General features: G+C 41.5%; 2 protein-coding genes across 5 annotated transcripts in view; both read right to left on the minus strand.

Moving 5' to 3' along the window:
• Positions 1 to 8,229: 8,229 nt before the first annotated feature.
• On the minus strand, positions 8,230 to 17,658 carry SAMD9L (sterile alpha motif domain containing 9 like). Of its 3 annotated transcripts, none has more exons than XM_083874630.1 (4): positions 17,573 to 17,658; positions 17,160 to 17,314; positions 14,728 to 15,373; positions 8,230 to 13,781 (listed from the first exon to the last, which is right to left on the minus strand). In XM_083874630.1, exons 3-4 carry the CDS (start codon positions 14,879 to 14,881, stop codon positions 9,118 to 9,120), a joined length of 4,818 nt encoding a protein of 1,605 aa, XP_083730756.1. In that variant the 5' UTR covers positions 14,882 to 15,373; positions 17,160 to 17,314; positions 17,573 to 17,658; the 3' UTR covers positions 8,230 to 9,117. The 3 variants fall into 3 exon arrangements, with proteins under 3 accessions (XP_083730756.1, XP_083730757.1, XP_083730758.1); XM_083874631.1 differs by lacking the exon at positions 17,573 to 17,658 and adding an exon at positions 17,550 to 17,566; XM_083874632.1 differs by lacking the exon at positions 17,573 to 17,658 and having other exon boundaries at positions 14,728 to 14,772; positions 15,218 to 15,373; positions 17,160 to 17,441.
• A 418-nt stretch (positions 17,659 to 18,076) lies between these two features.
• ERN1 (endoplasmic reticulum to nucleus signaling 1) overlaps positions 18,077 to 20,723 on the minus strand; it is a 31,317-nt gene continuing 28,670 nt past the window's right edge. The window contains exons 20-22 of one of the 2 annotated variants that reach the window (XM_083874770.1): positions 20,319 to 20,442; positions 20,016 to 20,083; positions 18,077 to 19,723 (exon numbers count right to left, since the gene is read on the minus strand). In XM_083874770.1, the coding sequence (XP_083730896.1) occupies positions 19,622 to 19,723; positions 20,016 to 20,083; positions 20,319 to 20,442 (294 nt within the window). In that variant the 3' untranslated portion in view covers positions 18,077 to 19,621. Of the gene's footprint in view, positions 19,806 to 20,015; positions 20,084 to 20,318; positions 20,443 to 20,723 lie in introns of both variants that reach the window. The other variant, XM_083874769.1, reaches the window with a different exon arrangement.

The following is a 20,723-nucleotide window of genomic DNA, read 5'->3' on the forward strand; positions in this document are numbered from 1 at the left end:
TGGATGAAGTTGAATGGGATAGATAACCTACAGTTATTTTATAGGACTCAAAGAATTCTGGATACAAGGTGAAAACTAAAATACTAAGATTACTTCAGTTTTATGAACAGCAAGAAGGGCGTTATGACCTTCAGTTAAATTGAGACTGGTACACCAGTCCATGAGCTGGGGCCACAATTTAAGATGGTAACTAATGACACTTCCTAGTGAATGTCTTAATAATTGTACTGGTCTAGTTTCTACATGAACACTTAAGACAAGGGTGAACATTTTCAGTGGCTGGTGGAATCTTTAACTTTTCATGAACTAGTACACAAATACTATCAGTTATGGGAAAAATGCCCCAAGACAACTGGCTGATGTTCCATTGATCAAGATAAAAAGCAAAATAAGCAGTCCAATTCAGAAATAGCTGCCAACTACGAAAATACTGTTTGGGCCTAACAAAAGAGGTGCTGTAGCAGTCATTTTCTTTTGTTTGCTTGATCACTGGAATTTTGTTAATTTTGAATGCATGTCTTTCACTTAATTGGGTCATGTTTTTTCTAAAACTTAAATTTTTCTTCTTCCTATAGCCCTGCCATAGGACAGGCTGAGGCAGAGTCTCAGTGTTGCCCTGTTCAGTCTGAGGCAAGTGGGATTTATTTTATTCATTCTGGGGGCTTTCACAGCTTTATGGCTGTTGGATATTTATGTCCCCAAACTTGCAGCAAGTTTGGTGAAGGCCCCTACATTTATTTTAATTTAGGTTTTTTATTCTCTTTTGGTAGATGGGCTCTATATTAATATTTATCTTTTTATTATCACTGTGTTTTTAAGAGTCTTAAAGGGGAGGGAACCTGTTTTAGGATGTGTGGGTACCTTTTCTCTTAATGGAGTGCATTTTCTTCAAGGCTGCTCAGGTAGTCCTTAAGCCACACTGCCCCTCCCCATCTTTCCCTGCATTGCATTTGTGCTGTATTTGTTTTTGGGTTTGGTAGTGTTGATTTTGTGTAGTCTCTGAATTAGTAGCGTGTAAATATCAATTATTAATGTTTTCTCTTCTGAGTAGATGTATCTACTGAAAAGCTTAAAACAGGTTTGAACTAAGTAGTCAGTTAATTGCTACAAGATTGTGTAGCCCAAATTAGAGAATACAGTTTCTTTGAAGAAGTTTGAGATGTTAATACTGCTGCGTGTGTGAGCTGCACCTCATCAAATATTAATGTAGAGCCCTGCAAAGAAATAGAGATCAGCTCCAAGTTGGTAACACAGAAGAGTGAGAAATCAAAGATGCCGATTTTTCAGTTTGCTGGTTTCAAGGAGAACCTTTTCTTCAGTCTCTCAAATACATCAAATTTGAGAATATTTTGACTATTGCAGCAGTAGGAAGAGTTAAAAACTTTTTTTGGAAACCTTGTGAAATTCTGTTGCATATTCAAAATGTGATTTATTTGAAGTTCCTTCTTTCACTCAAAAATTTCTACCCTTTGTGAAGAAAAAGGTGCTTGTTCTGTTGCAGATGCATTGGTTGTGAATGCTTGAGGTTGCTTAAAGACAACTTCAGCTTCAGAACAGCAGATTTTGCCCAAGAAAGTCTTGCAGCATATCAGCAGTGAAATACTAAATAAACAAATGTAGGAGTCTTCTTTGACCTTTTTTTTAAAAAAAATTTTGAGATATTTTTAAAGTTTGTGGTGAGGCTTTTTTAAGAGCATAGACTCTGTTTTGTTTATTCAAGATTTTTGCTAAATAATGACCCCAAATGGAATTTCAAGTAATTTTAATTCAAGGATAGAGTTGTAATTAACTTAGAAGAGTGGATTGCACATTGCTGTTGTACCCTTCTTTGTACTCTGCCCTTTGTATTTTTCCTGTAGAAGGCCCCCTCAAAATCCCTGTCTGCCTGGAAAATTGACATGTCCATGTTAACTTTTTCAGAATGGTTATTGAGCATGGTCTTGTTTGGTAATTCTCATTGTGGTGTTCCCCCTGGTAAAAGTGAAGATGAGAACAACTCTTCAAGATAGACTACTGCAACTAGTATTTCTTTCACTTGCTTTATTTACAGGAGCGTTTGGCTTAGTTCTTATTTCCTTAGAATGTCTAAGGAAACTGTTTAACCCAAAACAATACATTGTGGAGCTTGTACTTTCTTGCTTTAAGTATCTGAATCTCTCAGATTCTCAAAATAAAAAATAGGCAAATTTCAAATGCCTCTTTATTTTGAGGGATGAAGCATGTTCTTTGTTACATTCCAGTATTGCAGCTCTCAGTGCAGCAGTTTGTGTATCACAAAGTTGTACATCTTTCTGTCAGTGAAGTTTCTTTACTAAAGGTGATAGTATTTCAGTGACCTGACTTTTATAGATATTAACAAAATTGAGATCTTGGAGTTCAGTTTTTTTAAGCTTAAGTAGGGGCACATAACTTTTATTAAGGGGCAGGGGTTACTGATGCTCTGCTAATATGGGTAAATTGGCACCTGATCTATGGAACAAGAAAAGTAACTTGGAGATGTGGTAAATAAAATACATACCACATACAAAGAACTTTTTAAAAATCTCTATGCTTGCAGTCAAAACAATCAGATCAGGGAAACAGTGGTAGTGACTGGGTTCTGTAAGAATGCAGCTGCCTGTGACTGCTGTGTTTTGTCTGTCATGGTTGGACTGTGCTGGAGGTAGTTTAGAGGAAAGAAAGTTTGAGGATGGCTGTTTAAAAGGATCAGGATGAATCAAAGTGTTTGTATAGTGTAGTGTAAATAAAGGTTCTTTCTGAAGTTCTGAAAAACACATGGTGAGAGGTTTGTGGCACACTGTAAAGCAGCAGCTTAGTGCAGTCTTGATTGCCAGAGCGCGAGTTCCCAGAAAGGCTCTGTTAAAAGAAATGCAGTTTTACTGCAGTCTTGTGGAGGTGTGGCTGAGGAGGCTGAGCACGGGAGCCTGCTGCTTTGGCAGCCAGCCATATCCCGTCCTGAGCCACAAGATCGAGAGTGTTAACCTCCAGCCATTTGTTCCTGGCATCCTGCTGAGTCAGTTTTGACTGTTTGTGGTATGAATGATTGTGAGGCTTGGTGTTTATATACATGGGCAGTGTTGTGAGTAGTGAGGCCCTTACACCTTCTGAACAAGTTTACAATAACCTCTTAAATTCTTACAGGCTTTCTTGCAGTAGGGACAGTCAGTAGCACTGCTGTTTTAATGGCAGTGAATTTGACTTCTGCAGAAATACTGTCTTGAACTTACTTGTTTTAAGGTTTTTCCTTCTTAAGGGTATAAAGAAGTGAAAAAGTTTTGAGAAAAAAGTAGAATTTTAATGCCAATATCATCTTAACTAAAAGCAGAGACACACATGACATTGAGAGCTTGAAAGCTTCCTTATAAATTCTCGTGTTAGCAGTTAAAGTGTGTCTCTGATAGCTAACTGCCTTTTACAAGGTTCAAGCTTCTGACATCTTGAAGTTTTTTTTCCTTAAATTTTCTCTAAATCTCTATCATATTCAGAAAGGGGGGCATGGGTTGTAGAATTTCAGCTTCTGCTGCTCTTAGTAGCAAATATATATAACTGGTTTTTGCTAATAGCAATTTTAATAACCAGAAATGAATGTAGTACAACCAAAGGAAGCTATTTCACCATCTCCCAACTTAGGAAGTTATGTAATGCTTTGAGATAAAGATGTCATGCAGAACTTTTTTTTTTCATTGACTTACTTGCACTGACTTCTTTAGCTTCTTTCTCATAAATTTAAGTGGGAAAAAATACATTTTGCTCTTTCAATTGTAAAGTTCAGAATAAGAAAACACACGTTAAGACTTTAATGAAGGAACCTGGCAATGTAAGTATTGTAATTTCCTTTATGTTTTTAGTAGGCAGCAGGTGACCTTGTTAAATTTACAAGTTATGTATGAAAAATCAAAAGGGAAAATTGAAAGTAGTTTTATAGTTGCCTTTACTTCACATGCTTTTCTTAAGCAACAAATTGCAGTAATTGAAGTTTGGCAGCTTTTTTTTTTTCTTTCTTTTTTAATAAAAAACTAAATTATGGGTTAAACATCTTGGTTTAATACAATTTGTGTTTCTGTTAACTAGCAGCAGAATTTCAGCATTTGCTACTTACTGGTAGAGAAGAAAAATTCCACAGAACTGCCAGTACAGGTTAGTTTAATCTGTAAGTACCTGATGTTCCTATTTGAAATAATTTGTTCAAATGATACCACTTAAATACCTGAGGGGAATTTTGGTCTCTGAAATGTGATTGTTAACTACTGCTGATTCCAGTAGTGAGTGAACAGACAAGACTCTTTTGGAAGATCTGTAATGGATTTAACTGTGCTTGTGGACAGGTGAAAAATACCTGCAAGCACCTTTAAGGAAAATTTAATACAGAATCTTGACAAGCAGCCTTTGATGTTACTGAAGAGTGTGAGAATCTGAAGTCAAAATCACTATGGTAACATGCTACTTATTAATGAGGCTGTTTTTTATCAGCAAACCAGCAGGATCCTGTGTTTGTTGTGTTGGGGATTAAGCATTTGCTTGTAAGAATCCATAGCAGTTTGTAATATTTCCATTTTCTTTAGCTATTGCTAATTACCCTTTTTACCCACAGATTTTTACTCTGTTAGGCCCATAAGCCAGGAGCTCATTCTTGTATGCTTTTTTAATTATTACTTTTGATAGTTCATTTCAGCACTTCAGAGGCTACCTAGAAATGTGGTTTTGTCCAGCTGTTTTATCTTACTCCAGAGTTACTCTGCCTGCCTCTGTTTTAATTCTGCCCTATTCCATATTCCCAGAAATTCTGGTATTTCATTTCTGTTGTATAGAATATTTTATACCTTAGAATAGAAAAGATTCTTTGTGAATGGATAAAAGATGCAGCTTTCTCTGGAATGGCTGCATTCATTTATTTCTATTTAGACTTTGTATATCTCATTTGTACATATCAGCAGAAGAGATGAAAACTTTCTCTGTGCTGTAGCACAAAGCAGAGATCCACAACTGGATGGGCTTGTAAGACTGTGCTTTAATTCAATTTTTAAGGCCATGATGTCCCACTCTGAATTTGAGGGGCTTTTGACGTCACTGGTGGATAATTACTTAGTTGGTACTGGGAAGGTCATAGTTATGTGGTAGCTGAACAGACACTTCAGTTTTGCCACCTCATTTGAAGGGTCTAGAGTGGGTTTATGAGTGACTTACCACTTCAGCAGAATTGCTTGTTTTAGGGTTCTGAAATCTTAAATGCTCCTGCAGAATTCATCATAAAAACATACACAGTTTCAAGGCAATTGTATCTTTCCTGGTTTTAAAATAGTTACACTTGCAGCCCATTGCCTGCCATCTACTCTACCTCAGTCCTTGGTAATTTACACTAAATTGCTTTGTCTTCAAAATGAGCTTCAGGCAGATTTCTGACTAATGTTGCATAGGTTTTTCTTCCTGGAAGGGGAAAAAAAGGGAAGTTGTAAATTAATATTTATACTTCAGCTTTATCTCTGCTTAATCTTAATTGCAGGTATGCAAGAATAAAAGGGATACCTTGTTGTGAGGCCATTTACCCTGTTGACAGAATGTATCCATATTTCTTACACCCTCTACGGTCGACCCTAGCTGATAATGCAATGCTCAGTACTAAGTTGGAGTGAGTAACTGCTTTTGGCTGCTCAGTTACCTTATCAACTCCTGGTTTTGGCGGTGGTTGGATGCAGACCTGCACTGCTTGTACACTGGCCTGGCAGTCAGTGGGGATGGCTAAAAGGGAAGAGTGTGTTCCATAGTGTCTTAACAAAACAAAGTGCATTTCTCCAGGATAGATCGTAGTAGAACTCTGGTCATCTCTTTGCAAGACTTTAAATGACAGTTACTTATGGTACTTTTTGGTAGAACCAAGTTTATTTTCTTTTGAGATAGGACCAAAACAATACTGGAAATTGGAACTTTGATAACCAGGTGAGCAGTGTTAAATTGTAGCTCAACTTCTGACACACCATTAGAGTAGCCATCCATTGTAAAGTGGTTCAGCAGTCATCCCTCCCAGTTCTGGTACTTGATGTTTGGAACAGTTTGTCATTTCCCACTATTTCCTTAGACTCCTTGCTGACTCCCAGTTGCCCTTTTAGAGTTTCTGGTCACTGTGCAGCAAGCTCAAAATGAGCAAACTCCAGGATGGTTTTAGTACCCTCATAAAGGACCTTTAAGCACATGAGTGAACAGTGTCCCCTCTCGGTAGCAGTATGGCCACAGAAGTTAGTTGTGATGGGGTTTTTTTCTGTAACTTCATGTTGCTTTTGTGTTAAGTGGTATGAAAGGGCTGGGATTACTGATCTTTTTCAAAAGACAGGTGGTGGCAAAATACTGATGTTGAATTTAATTCAAGAAAGTGAGAGACTGGTAAGTATGTGCATCACTTTAATGCATGCAAATAATAGTAACAATAACAAGCTTAATTTTATAGCATTCAGTTTCCAAAGAAGATTAAAAGAACGGAGCTAACATCATTTGCATCCACTGGGAACCTTCTCTGAACTGTTCTTCAGGAATGGGTCATTGCACATATAGCCATCTGTAATGTGTGATCATTTTGCAACAGTCTCTGATTAAACAGAAGTGAACCACTGTTTCTGTGTATTTTTTTTTTTTGCTCCTCTTGAAAACCTAGTTAAATTATTATTGCAACAGATGTTATGGTGGAAATAACTTGGTACCAGCTATTTGATTCTCTGTGAGCTGCAGAGACTCATTTGTGTGTTCTGACTTGAAGTGGAGACAAAGAACTGAATCCTAACTTCCAAGTTGTAACTTCTTTTGCTGTTGATCTGTCCTTCTAAGCATACTCTACAAAGCTGTTGAAGTTGGACGAGTCGGAATGTGGAGGAAAAGTTTCTAACAGTGTTGTCATAAAAGTTATGGCATGGGTATGCTGGGAGGTAGGTGCTCTGTTCTAAACCGTTTTTGAGCAAAATGCTGGAGAGCTGAGGTAGCTTGGGAGTTGGGTGTCCTTGCACCTCCTGTGTATGGGATGAGAATGAGTTACTGTGCTAGGCTGGTTGGTCTTACTTAGCTACCACTGCTCACTCAGTGGTTCATTTCTGAGAGGTGGTAAAGGAAAGATAAATGCATATTTTAATGCTACAACATGGACGAGTTGGAGGTATTTTGAATTGGGTATGTGTGACAAGGAGTTGCGGTAGAGGACTCTCAAGGGAGCACTGCTGCTCTGCAGCAGCTCTTAATGGGCATTTGTCCTCTGGGTTTTTCAGCTCCAGGTAAATCTGAGGGACGTTTGGGAACTGCTTTGTACTAAGAGCTGGTTAGAGCAAGGGCAGCTGTGTTTTGCCTGGCAGGTTAAAGCCCTCCCAATGTGAACATGACTGGTAGGAAGTCAGAAGGGTGAGTCTGTACTTGCTGCCCTGTGAGCCTCAGCTGGTGTTCTTCGCAATGTGGGACCCCAGGAGTTAATCTGTAAGTTCACACTTTTTCTCTAAAACTTGTTTCGGTTTTGGTGGGGTTTTTTTCCCTGTAGGGATGGTGGGGATGAAGTAAAAAGTCTGAAGCTAAACTTCTAATTTCTTAAAAGGTAAAAGTGGGCATATTGGAATAGCAAGACCCCTGTTTATACCTCAAAGACAAGACTCAAGCTTGTGCTGTAGTGTGGGCTACAGGGCAAAGCACTGCTGTCAGCAGAATTGAGTTGAATGTGTGTAGCCAGAAAACAAGTTACAAGACAGACCCTCTGGGCCAAGCAGGCTGTAATTCATCATTATAACAGTTCTTTTTCAAAAACAAAGTCTGTACTTCTGTCACAGCATTTGAGCAGGTTGTGTATCTGGTGAGCAGTCAGTGCTTTGCTTCTAATTCCTGTGCTTTTAAGTAAGTTTACATATCCTGTTTCTGCTCTGAGTTGAAGCTATCCTAATGCCCCAGGCTAGATTTGGGGAAGCTGCCTTTGCCCGGTTACCTTCACAAACATAGTCCTGTCCCCTGCATCAGAGCTGGGGAGCAGAGGGAGGTTTCTGTGGCCCTCCAGCTCTCTTGCTTTTGCTAGTTGTTTTCTGCTACCTGAGGCGAGAATGTGAAGGCTTGGACTAGACAATAGTCTTCCATCTTCTGAATTCACCATGGCTTGCAGTTGGTTTTACAGTGTTTTGCTGTGTCCAGATCTTGGCTGCAGTTGGAAAAGCAAATCATACCTAGCTACGGTTGGAAATACATCCTCAGGGTAATAAAGTTCACATAGAAATGATAGTCCTTCATAAAAGATATTTATTGGATTAAAGCAAGTTATAGTACAAGGGGTTTTAGCAATTTTAGTCTCAATATCTTAGATCAAACAACGTGAAACCAGCAACACACTTGTTATATTAGAAGCTAAATGACATGATTGCAAACAGAGCACTGAAAAACCCCTTTGCATTTTTCAGATCATGGATGTATGCTTTAGACAAATTTGAGTTCTGTATTCTGTGGCATTCCTTGGATGATAATGCAAAATCATTTCACCAAGTGTAGGAATTGTTTGGACTATGAACACAATAGTGTTTACAAATAATCTTTTATGTCACCCATGACTCTGCTCACATGTCTCTGCACCCCACCCCAGATACAGATCTGTCTAGAGAGAAGCAGTTATGCAGAATTTGAGACCTATTTTTTATTAGTCCTGATTGCAGAGTCGGCTTTAAAATTGCTTCCATACTGATACTGGCTTTGCAGTTGGTAGTTATTTCATACATCGTACATGTCAGCAGTGTATGGAGTGTGTTCACTTTTCTGATTCAGGAAGAAAAATATAGTCGCACTGAATAAATTCTTTTACTGCTCAGGACAGTGCAGAAATTAACTTAAAATCCTAACCTGCGGGATAAGAAGGAAGGGATCGATTGCTGTCTTTCATTTGCAGTCTTGTTTTCTGTGAGTCCAAAACTATCAAAGGCTTGGCTCAAAGTTCATTTTACTTGTAGTTTCAAATCTTTTTAGTTATTTGGTCACAATTATCATTGTTAATTCTGATTTTCTTGTTGCCTGGTAGTTACCCAGTGCAGTCCACTTTTAAAAGTTTTAAATGTGAGACTGGACACTTCCAGTGCTGTGCCTTCTAAGAGCACAGTGCATACAGCACTGTACTTACATATCTTATGTTCTTTTGATGGCTGGGTCATTTTCAACCTCAATATTGTAAGCAACAAGACCATTAAATGAAAAGCCTAAATAAAAGGTCACATTTTCATTTCCACCAGGCACTGAGTGATGATGGAGTGGCAAGACAGGGAGCTCCTTCACATGACCACGTATAAATAAATTCCTGTCCTTGGTCCAGCCAGAAACTCTTTTGAGATTGTCACGGATTGTGGAAATATTCCATACACTTCCATGCAGCCACTTCATTCTCTTCTCATTTAAGGACCCCTCCATCAATTTGTCAATTTTATCTTTGTGCACAATCTTACTTAAGCCATAACCTTTTCCCAGAAAAAAAGGGGTGTAGATTCTTTTCTTTCTGGTAGGAACATCTTTCATTTTGATGTCATATAAGCGTTTCAGGGTTTGAAGCGCTGAAGTTAAAATGTCATCTTTATCAGGATTAGGCTCTTTGTCTAATGCATCATCTGGCCAGTACAGCAAGGTGAGTAAAAAAAAGGCACTTGCTGGAAATACTTTTTTTTTTGCTTTGAAGAATCTTGAACTGAGCTCACGAAGAGTTGACAGTGGAAGGAGTTTGCCTGATCCTGGTGCTAAGCAGGCTAATGTGATGTGGGACAAAATAAAATTTATCAAATCACTGTCCTCCAGTTTGTTCCTCTGCGCGTTTTCTGGATAGAAACTAAGGATCCTTTCTAGCTTTTCAGCTGACCTGTTCTCTTTCTTATCTGTGAAGAATGACAGGATATTGGTGAAGTTTCCTCCACCACTCTTATAAATATTCATGCGTCTCATGAGCTGAGTGTCAGGACCATTGTTGCTGTCATCAATAAGTGATGCTGAGATGAAGAATTTAGCATATACCATTGACTGGTGTCTCAGCCATTTTCTGGGATTATAAATTTGTTCTTCCTTATCATCATTTTCATCATCCTCCTCTTGGTTTTTATCTGTTTGGAAATAACTTAGTTCTTCTGAAATCCAATCCAGAGCGTCATACAGGTTCTGGCGTAAGCCTTTTAAGCGGGAATGAAGCGTTCCCCATGGCTTTTTTATGTCTTCAGGAATGTAATCTGTGGTGAGGTATTTCACAAGCTCAGTATGTTCCCCCTCTGGACTTCTGTGGAATACAGGCAGTGTGGACAAAAATCGAAGAAGGCGACATCCTACTTCCACTTCTCCAAAGTAGCCAGCGTTGTTCATAATTTCACGTTCTTCCTTTGCTGCCTGTTGTGCAGCCCTGAAGCATTTCATGGCTTTAAGAGCAATCATTATCTTTTCAGTGATTCTTTCAGGGGTGTCCTCCTCTGCCATTTTATCCACAGTGAAACTAAACCATCTCCTGTAGACTTGACCTTCTGTATCCAAAATAAAAGAATCAGTTGGCAAATGAGATTTTGCAACCTCTGCCCAGTATTTCGCATCTTCAAATTTTTCATTGCTGTAATTTAGTCTGGCAAGCTGCTGGGCAAAAAATGCATCTTTTCCAAGGAGTTCATATGCAGCTTTTAAAACAGCAATGGCTTTTTCACAGTCTTCAGCTTCACAGACATGTTCAATGAATGGGGAGAAGAAAGTATCAGTATTGTCACCCCTGCTTCTTTTATCGCGTCGAATAAACAGATGCCTGATAAACTTTATGAATTCTTCTCGTCCAAATCTGTTTTCAAAGAGTGCCTTTTCCTGAAGAAGAGCTGTTGCAAGTTGACTTAGTGATTGATTCCCTGAAAGCTGATGGAGAATTTCTTTTGCAACCAGGGGGTGTATTATCCGAACAGATGAAATATAACTGGTACTTTCCCTTAGCTCAATAAAAATCATTCTTACTTGTTCACTCAAGTGATGTTTGAAATCATATGCTCTTGCTCTACTCTCTGTATATGCCCCCAGCCCCAGAAAAGCCTCACAGTGTGACAGTGAAATGTATGAATTGGGTACGTAGCAGTTGAGCAGAGCCACATAACGCATCAAGCAGGTGTCACGAGAGGAAGGGTCGATGCCTCGCAGTATGTTCTTTACTGTGTCTGACACATATGCCTTATTGAACTCCTTACACATCAGCACAAACGTAAGTATGAATTCTGGCTCAGTGTATTTCTCCTGCAGGTTTTTAAGTTTGGTGTTGAACAGATTTTTCTCTGACTGTGTCAGTTTGTGAGTGACAGCAACTGTGTCCAGTGGTGAAGCCTTGCAAAGCTTTTCAGGGTTATTGGATCGTCTGCAGCGTATGAGGATGAAGTAAGGCCTGGAGGTATTCATTTTCCTGGTTGCTACAGCCTCCATTAACTCCTTCTGTAGGTCTTCAAAGTACTCATCATCATAATCTTCTATCAGGAGCAGCACAGGAAAGCAGTGAGTGATTTCCTTTTCTTCATAATCTCTAAGGGCGAGCACATGATCACAAACAGTTGAAGGTGAATATGAGGTCTTGATAACAGCACATCTAAAACGTTTTCTGCTTTTCCATAGAACTTGCCTTGCTATTGTGCTTCCACCACTCCCAGGATGGTGAAATATATTTAGTTTTGCCACAGAATAATTTTGTCCACTTCCTCGTAAAATGCCATCTAAGAGTTTACTTGCCTCTGTGCATGCTTCACGTTCAATGATGTCCCCACAGAGTTTTCCATCAGCAAGCCACAAATTTTCCCACATGATTTTTTTCCCACGGTAAAAATCTTGTTCTATTTCTTGTTTTTGTTCATCAGACAAAAGATTTAATCTGATATCATCACATTGGTCAGCACAAAGGATTTCTAGGGAATACAGTTTCTCTTCTTCCCGCATGGGCAGTGTACACACGCCTCCAGTGGAAGTTGGCAGGTGTCTGGGTTGGGCTGTAGAAGACAGCATTGATTGGATGGTGGCATCCACATGACTGAGCTTCATACCCACAACACTGCATTGTTCTAGGGTCTCAATGCTGCAGGATGCCTGAGCTAGATTAGCCCATTTTGTGTAATTTTCTCTGTCCTCTGCAATGCAGATGATGTATTCCGTGCCATTCATCTCTGTATAGAATTCCTGAAAAGTGTCCACAAGTGGTTTCTGCACTGGTGATAGCAATAGAAAAAGCACGGTGAAAGAGCCCTCTGGCAGAATTTCCTCACAGATACAAGTAATTACTTTCTTCAGGTATTTTTTTTTTGTTCTAATCCATGTATTTTCATCACAAGATTTTTCATCCCCAAGGAAGTCACTGCGCCCATTGCAGAATATCCAGCTGGTCTGATCAAACAGTTTCTGAGAGGGAGAACTATCGGTCTTAATTTCTTCTAAAAAATCCTGTAAAAAATAAGAACTTGTTTCATGGTGCTCTTTGTATTTGCTATACAGCCCTGACACATTGGAATGTTCATCAAAGTCAAAGACACAGAAGATGTTCAGGTGCATTAAAAAATTGATGTAGTTCAGATTATCCTGTTCACATCTGTTTGTGACAAGGATGTACCATGGGGAATCATCCATGTAGCTTTTGCCACCATTTAATAGAATTGATAACTTTCTTCCTAAATCTTCATGTATTTCTTTAGGTACTTGTGTGCTGGAGAGCTCAGCTTTTTCTCTTTGCGCATCCCTGTCTTGTATAGCTTGAATGAAAGCAGGAAGTTCGTTTTCCTCCACAGGTTCAGACTTTGCTCGTAATCTCTGGTAGAGAGCTCGTTCTTTGGTCAGAATCACCTTCTTAACTTCTTCATTGTATTTTGGCAAATAAACTTGAAAATAATTGTTCTTTACCAAATTGAGTGCTGGTTCAATGTCAACCTCCACTACAAATCTTTGTTCCTGAGAGTCTTTTGAAGTCACTTCAACAAACACAGGTGGATGAATACATTTCCTTGCAATTTCTTGTAAATCACTGCGAAAGCACTTTTCTATATAATCCAGTGCATCAACAAAGTCTTCTCGGTTTTTGATCTTCAAGCCAACGATCTGTCCATGTTTCCAGCCCTTGTCCTCAACGCTGTCCATGACACCAAAATGGATGGTGCCATTTGTTCGAGTGTTCATGCAGGCTGAAGCAAATCGTATCACTTCGGAGGCAAATTTTGATTGCATTTGAAGTTTTTTCAGTTCTGCAGCAATGGCAAAAGATTTGTATTCGTGGCAAGGAGTGATTAAATCATTGACTCCTGATTCTGGAGGAAGAACAGTGTCTTTCTCATATTTGAAACCAGCATCCTGACTTCTAAATGGCCGACAGTTTCTGAGCTCTAAAACTTCATCAGCCTTTTGAGGCTGGGATTTCTTGCTGGTTTTTTGCTTCTTGACAGAAGTAGGAGCTGTGTTACTGCTGCTGGTTGTACCCACTGCACCAGAGCTGCCTTCACTCTTCGTACCCTGAGCAGGGGCATTGCTGGCCCTGCCTGGGCCTGGTTGTGCATCCATTCTGTCGGGTGTTTTGCTGCTCGAGTCCTCGGCTTGCTGTGCCTTGTCCTGGAGCCGCAAAAGTTCATTTCTCTTGTGGATTAAGATCTGGATTTGGCCTTTCTTCATTCCCATTTCTTTGAGGAAAGACTCATCCAGTTCCATTAGTGCTGGGCCTGTCACTTCTTCTGCATATAGTTTATCTACATACTCCTTCTTGATTCCAATAGATTCCAGCCAGCATTTGACATGATTCTCAACCCATTCCTTCACAGGTAATGTTTTGTAATCTAGAAGTTAAAATCATATATTACTAATACAAACTATTGTTTGTTTGGCTGCACTGTTATTCTGTTTCTACCAATCACATTGAGGGAGCAAGTTGTAACTTCTCAAATATGTCAGTTCTGATTACAAAGTATCCAAAACCTTAATCAAAAGCAGTTCTGAACAATGGGGCAAGACTAATAAATCAGCAAAACAGGAAACTAGGAAGGAGACTTGGAAATGATCCTCATTGCAGGGAATGATGTGATAAGGTTTATGAGAGTTGACAGGGCTGGATTCCCTAAACTGGACAGGTTTGGGTAAATAATTTACCCACTTGAGTCTGATTATTTTTTGGTAGTGAGGATAGCATCAATACAAACCCTAAGATTGTTGCCTGATCCGAAGAAGACACAAACAACCAAAGTCGTTTATGTGGTGCTTTATTGAGGGCCCGGGAGCCTGTGGACTAGTGTCCAAAGACAGAGCCCTATCTCACAGAAAAATCACAGGGTTTTTATGTTTCTTTACATGATTTCTTCATCATAACAAATTCTTACTTCATTTCTACCACCTGCTACAATAATCTCTCTGACATTTAAGTTTCTGCCAAAAGGTACATTCCCTCCAAAAGGTACATTCTTTAGATAAATGAGATACATTCCTTAAGATAAGTGATTATCTCTCAGCTACGCTGCTTACATTGCAAAATCTGACAAAATCTGCTATAACAGTTCATCTACAGGTTACATGCGGCTTACCAAACCTTAGCATGACTACTACTAATGTCAATTAAGTGTCAACTATTAAGGTTTACTACTATCTAAATACAGTTTATTGAATCAAATGGCAACAAGATGATGATAGGAGTGCTAATTAGTTCCCCACTAGAGGTAAATCCTTCAAATGCAGATATTAAAAAGTAAATTGCTACATACAAAGTAAAAATTTTTTGAAAGCAATACATACCCATTGTCTTTGGTGAGAGGAATCCTGCTGTTAATGACCAAGACCCTGGGTGAGGGAAAAGTAAGTCTTTAGATTTACAGTTCACATTTCTCTGATAGTTCAAGCTGAGTTTGGTGTTCTGTTTTCCCAACTTCCTGCCCACCTTTTTGGTCATTTCTGTGCCTCTAAAAGCCTGTTCTAGCCAGCTACACTGCTTCTGTGTGCCTTTGTGAAGGCACCTGCTCCTGCCTCTGACACACACATGGATGTGAAAGAAATAGGGGGTTGCTGGAGAGACTTGTGCTGACAGCTGAGCCCCAGTTCCTTCTGTTACGTATTGGAGAAAAGGAGGCTCCCCACCACTGTATCCCCCAGGTTCTATCTCTTACTTTTTATTGCTTTTTCTCACTTTCCCTGCCTTTTGTTTCTTCACCCTTACTTTTCCCCCTCCCTTTGGAGAGTGTACTCTCTTCTGCTCCTTCTCTTTTCCCACATCTGTTCTGGTGCTTACCAGAATTTCCAAGAAGCAGTTTGACTCGCTGCCCAATGCAGCAGGTGGTTTTCTGTTTAGCAGGGTGTCCTGGCCTCAGTCATGACATCCTTCCTGTGCCCAGCCTCCATTCCAGGGGTTCAGAGATGGGTTGCAGCAGGGACAGCCTGTTCTGTACTGCGGGAGGAATGGGTTAAATACACCTTCTCAGTGTGACAACAGAGATATGAGACGTTCACAGTCAGGAGTAACCATCCATGGCCTGGTCACCAGGGTCACAGTGAAAGGTGCACTGTGGTGGTAGTGGTGTTTCTTCTCTTACTGTGGTGTGGAGGCTCAACTCTGGTTCAGCAGGTGCAGGAGCTCAGCAGCTCCACCCCTGCAGCTCGTGGTACTGAACAGTGCTCTCAGCAAGTGTGAAAGGAGCAGCTGGTCAAGGTTTCCACAATATCTGCAGGTGTAATAATGGTGACTAAGGGAAGGAGAAGGGCGTTTACTCCCTGGGACCATGGCTTGGCAGGAAGTAAGTTCAGCAGAAGGAGGTGGTTTGGGGAGATACTGGTTGTGGGAGAATAGGGTATGCTGGAAAAACCAACAAGTGCACATTTACCCTTTCTGCATCTGGTCAGCCCTATGGAAGCCTTGGGTGGCTGAGGCACCAGCCTGGCTGGAGCTTTGTGGTGAGCAGCTGGCTCTGAGGGAGGAGCCTGTTACGGGACTGCCCTGATGTGCTGTAGGTGTAAGGCATCCCTCAGAGTAAGTGTAAACAGGTTGGTTATTGTTGTAAGTGTGTATTATAAAATTGGCTTTTCGCAAGATGTGTGCTATATGATTAATAACATAGTAAGGATATAGGATATAAGTTTATTTCTGCTATTGGTAAAAGAAGACTAGATATAAAGGGAGTAGTTGATGTAAGTATGCTTAAACTGTCTGTCTGGTTGGGATAACATCCAGTGAACATGTAAAGAAGACTCTGCTACTGATACATCAACTACCAGCATCTACCACCCGCAGAAAACACGGACCAAGGCCCAAACTGGAAGCGATAAAAAGGACACAGCCACGAAACACGCATGCTCTAAAAAGGCGGACCCAAGGAGGGGCCATGCAAAACGGTTCCTGGAATATGGAAACTAGTTTATGGAATTTCATATATCGATATAACGGGAAGGGTATTTAACGAGTCTCTCTGAGAAAGCAAGGGGTGGACTTGGCTGAATGCCAAGTCACCCGGCCGGCCATTCTTTTCTTATCTCCTAATTGTCTTAATTATTTTATTAAACATATTCCTTAAAATTTACTAAAAAGTGAACCTCGTTTTTCACAGTTATGAAAATGGTGGGAGATGGATTTCGACTGACATTTGGTGCAGCTTTCCCCGGGAAAGGGGGCTAAAAGTGTCCCTGAAATAGTGATCTTTTAGTGCCTCTGGGCACCTCCCAGGGCTGGGCTTGTACAGTGGGTGGGCTTGCGGTGAATCCCGTCCCGCCCTTGTGTCAGTGCCGCAGCCCCCTGTGACAGCAGACGTCAGGAAGCGTTTCAGAGCAAAGCGCCTTCCCCGGGAATCGAAACTGAAAAGGAGACTGAGCAGAGTGGGGGCAGGGCTGGGGAAGCGCGGCAGGAGGGATCCCGCGGGTCCCTCACCCCTCCTGGTTCCTGGAGCGGTGGGAGATGGCAGCGGGTTTTTGCTCCAGGGGGCTCGGGGTACCCTGCGCGTGGCGGAGCGGGGGTGCAGCTGCGGGGCTGCGGGCAGAGCTATCTGCGCCCCGCTCCCACCTCTCCGAGAGAGACTCTTTGCTCAGAGGGTCCCGTGGAGCGGCCGAGCAGCCCCTATCCCAGTGGGGTGGCCGGGGGGACAGAGCTGGGCGGGTGGCAGTGGAGGGACATCCTCACTTTTGGTTAAACCTGCTACCAGTAAAGTAACCCGCCAGGCTGAGAATGACCCGCACGGAGAGCTTACCTTGCAGAGCCCGCGGGTGCCCGAGTGTCTCCAGTGCTGGCTGCCTGCAGGGAAAGGGTTTCCACAGGAGAAGGGAGGGAAGGTGCTCCCAACACCTGCGCTGCCAGGCTCTGCACGGGCAGCAGTCTGAGCAGTTCTGTACGTCCTGCAGATGTCTTGACAATTAATCCGGAAACAAAAAGGGGAAACTGCTTTAGAAAAACATTCTCGGGGTGATCTATCAAGTCTCCACCCCCTTCGCAGCAGTTCTACTGGTGGGTGGGGCTGCAATCCAGCAGCCTCACCCCCACCAAAGCTAGCTGAGTGTCAGGATGGGTTGTGGGATGTATTTATTCTTTATTTTATATTTTTAACTTTCAGATCCACCTCACTGCCCTCTGTGTGAGCTACCTCCTCACTCCAGGGCCCTTCACCAAGTAAGTAGTGGAGAAGCAGGCAGGGTCCCAGAGCACGAGAGGCTCCTCATCCCTGCCCTCTGTCTCAGTGACTTTCTGTTTCCTGTAAAACACGTGATCAGTTGGCAGCTCAGTTTCACCAAAACCATTTATTTGTGGGTATTTTTTAATCGCACAGCAGCACAAATTCCTGCCCTTTTATCTCACCTGTGCACCTGCCTCAGCCACCAGGCTGGAGGGGGCTGGTGCCTGGGGACTGTCAGAATAACAAATGAGGGTCCTGGGTCTCCAGGGAGGGTCAGTGTTCCCCCCACCTGAACAACAACTGCATCCTGTGTTGGACCAGCAGGCAGGCAATGGTTTGAGCAGGCTCAAAACCCAGGGATGTGTCCCTTCCCGATGGAGGCAGGACGGGGCTGCTGCAGGCCTTGGCTGTCCCCTGCTCAGCTCTGCCAGCACCAGGCCTGCTGGGTTCCCTGGGCACACACTGGCACTAAAAACCAGTAGGGTTTTAATCTGAGTACAAGTATTTATTTAGTAGATTTATAAAAGACCTTTACATGAAAAATACAAAAATATGAAATAGGCTTTGAATCTTTTTAGGTAAAATTACCATCATTTTTTCAAGCTTTAGAAACACATAACCTGCACAGTTTGGCATCTTAGGTAAATTGCTCGCACACATTGTAAAAGTAGGGGGCAAAATCCTGTAAAGCATCTCCAGAAAAGTAGCTGGCAGTAATTTATTTAACACTCAATGGCACAGTCATACAAATTCTCACGTTGTAATTTCTCCTTTAATTAATTCCATTGAAAGATGCAGTGTCACTTTTCTCTTCCAGTTATTAGGATAATTAAATATAAACACAAAACTGATTAAGACTGATTTGGCATGCTTCATACTTGTACCACTTGGATTTGATACCACTTTGTAGTAAAAATTAAATAAATAAAAATACATTAAATAAATATATTGTAAAAGAACACCCCAGTTACATTAGAATTCAGCATTTTTTCATCCTGGCACACACGACACTTTGTCACAGCTTCAGGGCCAGTGTAAAGAAATACTGCATTCTTTAACTACACAGGCTCCTGTGGATGGAATTACCAGCCCACACACAGGAAATGAGGTTCTACAGCTCTGTGGCACTCCTTAAACACTGCCCTGGCTTCATTGCTCTGAACAGCTCTTAGTTCCTGTTTAGCTCTTTTTTCTGGGACTCCTCTCAGCCCTGGCTCTGTGGCTGTGGCCTTTTCTTACCCCCTGAGGGATATTTGCAGGTGATGAGTCACAGGCAGCTCCCAGCTGCCATCAGTGTTTGCTGCAGGTACTTGAGCAGATCTGTTCTCATACTGTGAGTTAAGTCGAGAACTCTTCAACCTCTTCTGTGAATACTGGTTCATATTAAACACCAAGGCTTATTTTCAGAGTAGGCAGTTCTTGAACTAATGTTTCAAGTCAGTATTTTTTAAAACTGTTTCTGCTCAAGTATGAGGGACTAATTTTCCAGGGTAGTACTGATTCAACAGAAATGGTACTTTCATACCATTTTTTTGGATAATCATGAATGATTCCCTTTACAATCACTGTGGTGTGCCTAATGCCCAATGTGGCTTTAGTGCAATGGCAGGTTTAGATTATTTGCTACAACCAAAGGGCTCCTTTTACACATCCCAGTCCCAAGTAATTATATGATTTCAATCACTGAATTTGATTTTTCTCTTTTGTAGTGAAACACATCAGTTACAAAATCACATACAGTACAGGGATATTGGGTGATGGTTAGATCCAGCTCTTGCTCTTCATTTCCACAGTCTTGAAAACTGCCTTGGAGTCAGTAACTCCATTCCCAGGGCTCATCACTTTCCCACTCACGCCCTGGGCTCCACCATCTCCTGATCCAGCACAGGCACAGCTACAAGGCACTTTTTGGAAGCTTGGTTTCTTCAGAGAATTCAGCTCTTTGATCCCACTTTTTCCTGCTAAGGGTAGGCCTGTGCTTGGAATGTTGGTCCCAGAGAAGAAAGCTCCATCCTCCTCTCAAACTGTCTCTCCTGTAAGGCTCAGCTCTGCAGAGTCCTCAGCATAGTAATGCTGGAAGAGTCTTTCCTGGCAGCAGATGTGCATAGCATGGTAGGTATGCAGGAGCAGGCGAGGGAAACGAGCTGTAAAGTAACACACAAAATCATCTGGGATGGAGCCCAGGGTCTCCTGCACTTCAGAAGGCAGTTCCCTGTAATGGTGCTTCTGTGGAGGAAAACACAAGAGGGAAAAACTCAGTCAGAGGGTTTGTTCAGAAGCCTCTTGTAAACAGAGCTACTTGTGTTCCTGGACACAGTAACCTCCCACTGGGCTCTCGTAAAGGATCTCAATACCTAAATCAGTGTCTGATACAAGCTGGCAACAACAGCAGCTGGAGGCAGGAGCCTGGGGTGCACCAGGAAAATACTCCTTTACCTTATTTCTCATCGCCCTCAGAAGGTCCCGGACGGAGCCACCTTTATAGGATCTAAATTTTCGAAGATCTGCAAGAGAAATAATTTTTTGTGTTGTGATGCAGTTGTAGGTGCTGGGGGTGTGTGTCTGCAGTCACAGATCCTTTTAGGTGTGTTTCAGTACATAAACATGTACTTGCATTTGAAACACTTCACTGCCAAGCAACGTGATGTGCCAAAATTGAGACGGTGTTAGTTTTATGTTCCTGTCCCAGCAAACTGGAACAGCAGGTAATTCCTGCTATGATAAAATGCTGTCCATTACCTGTCTGAAGAGGAACAGTGATGTGCTCTCTCCAGTCCAATTTCACCACTTCTCTTCCACCTCTTTCTAACTGCTTGACTATTGGACCATCTAAAGATTCTTTCTCTATCCGGTCACTAACATCCTGGAAGAGACAATCAGATTATTTCTAGTTATTCTATAGTTATTCTAGTTATTCTATAATCAGATTATTTCCAAGTTTTTCCCAATATTTTCAAATTTTTGCTTCTGGCCAAGTACAGCCTGTCCTAGTAGTAAAGTTAGAATTCCACTTCACTCCATGACAGCACTTGGGAATAGGAATAGAAGTTCCTAAGATGATTTGTTTCACCCTCTGCCAAAGCCTTTTTAAAGAGGAGAAGACTGGAAAGGATCTGAAGCCCTCAGCCACTTCCCTCCCCACAT

The sequence above is a fragment of the Zosterops lateralis genome (assembly GCF_965231275.1).
Source record: "Zosterops lateralis genome assembly, chromosome: 18".
NCBI lineage: Eukaryota > Metazoa > Chordata > Aves > Passeriformes > Zosteropidae > Zosterops > Zosterops lateralis.

Bases quoted from the DNA above. Each gene is read 5' to 3' on its own strand.
- SAMD9L (XM_083874630.1), bottom strand. From the start codon at position 14,881: ATGACCAAAAAGGTGGGCAGGAAGTTGGGAAAACAGAACACCAAACTC. The intron at 13,782-14,727 runs GTATGTATTGCT...TTTAACTTCTAG, and splicing joins CCTCTCACCAAAGACAATGG to ATTACAAAACATTACCTGTG.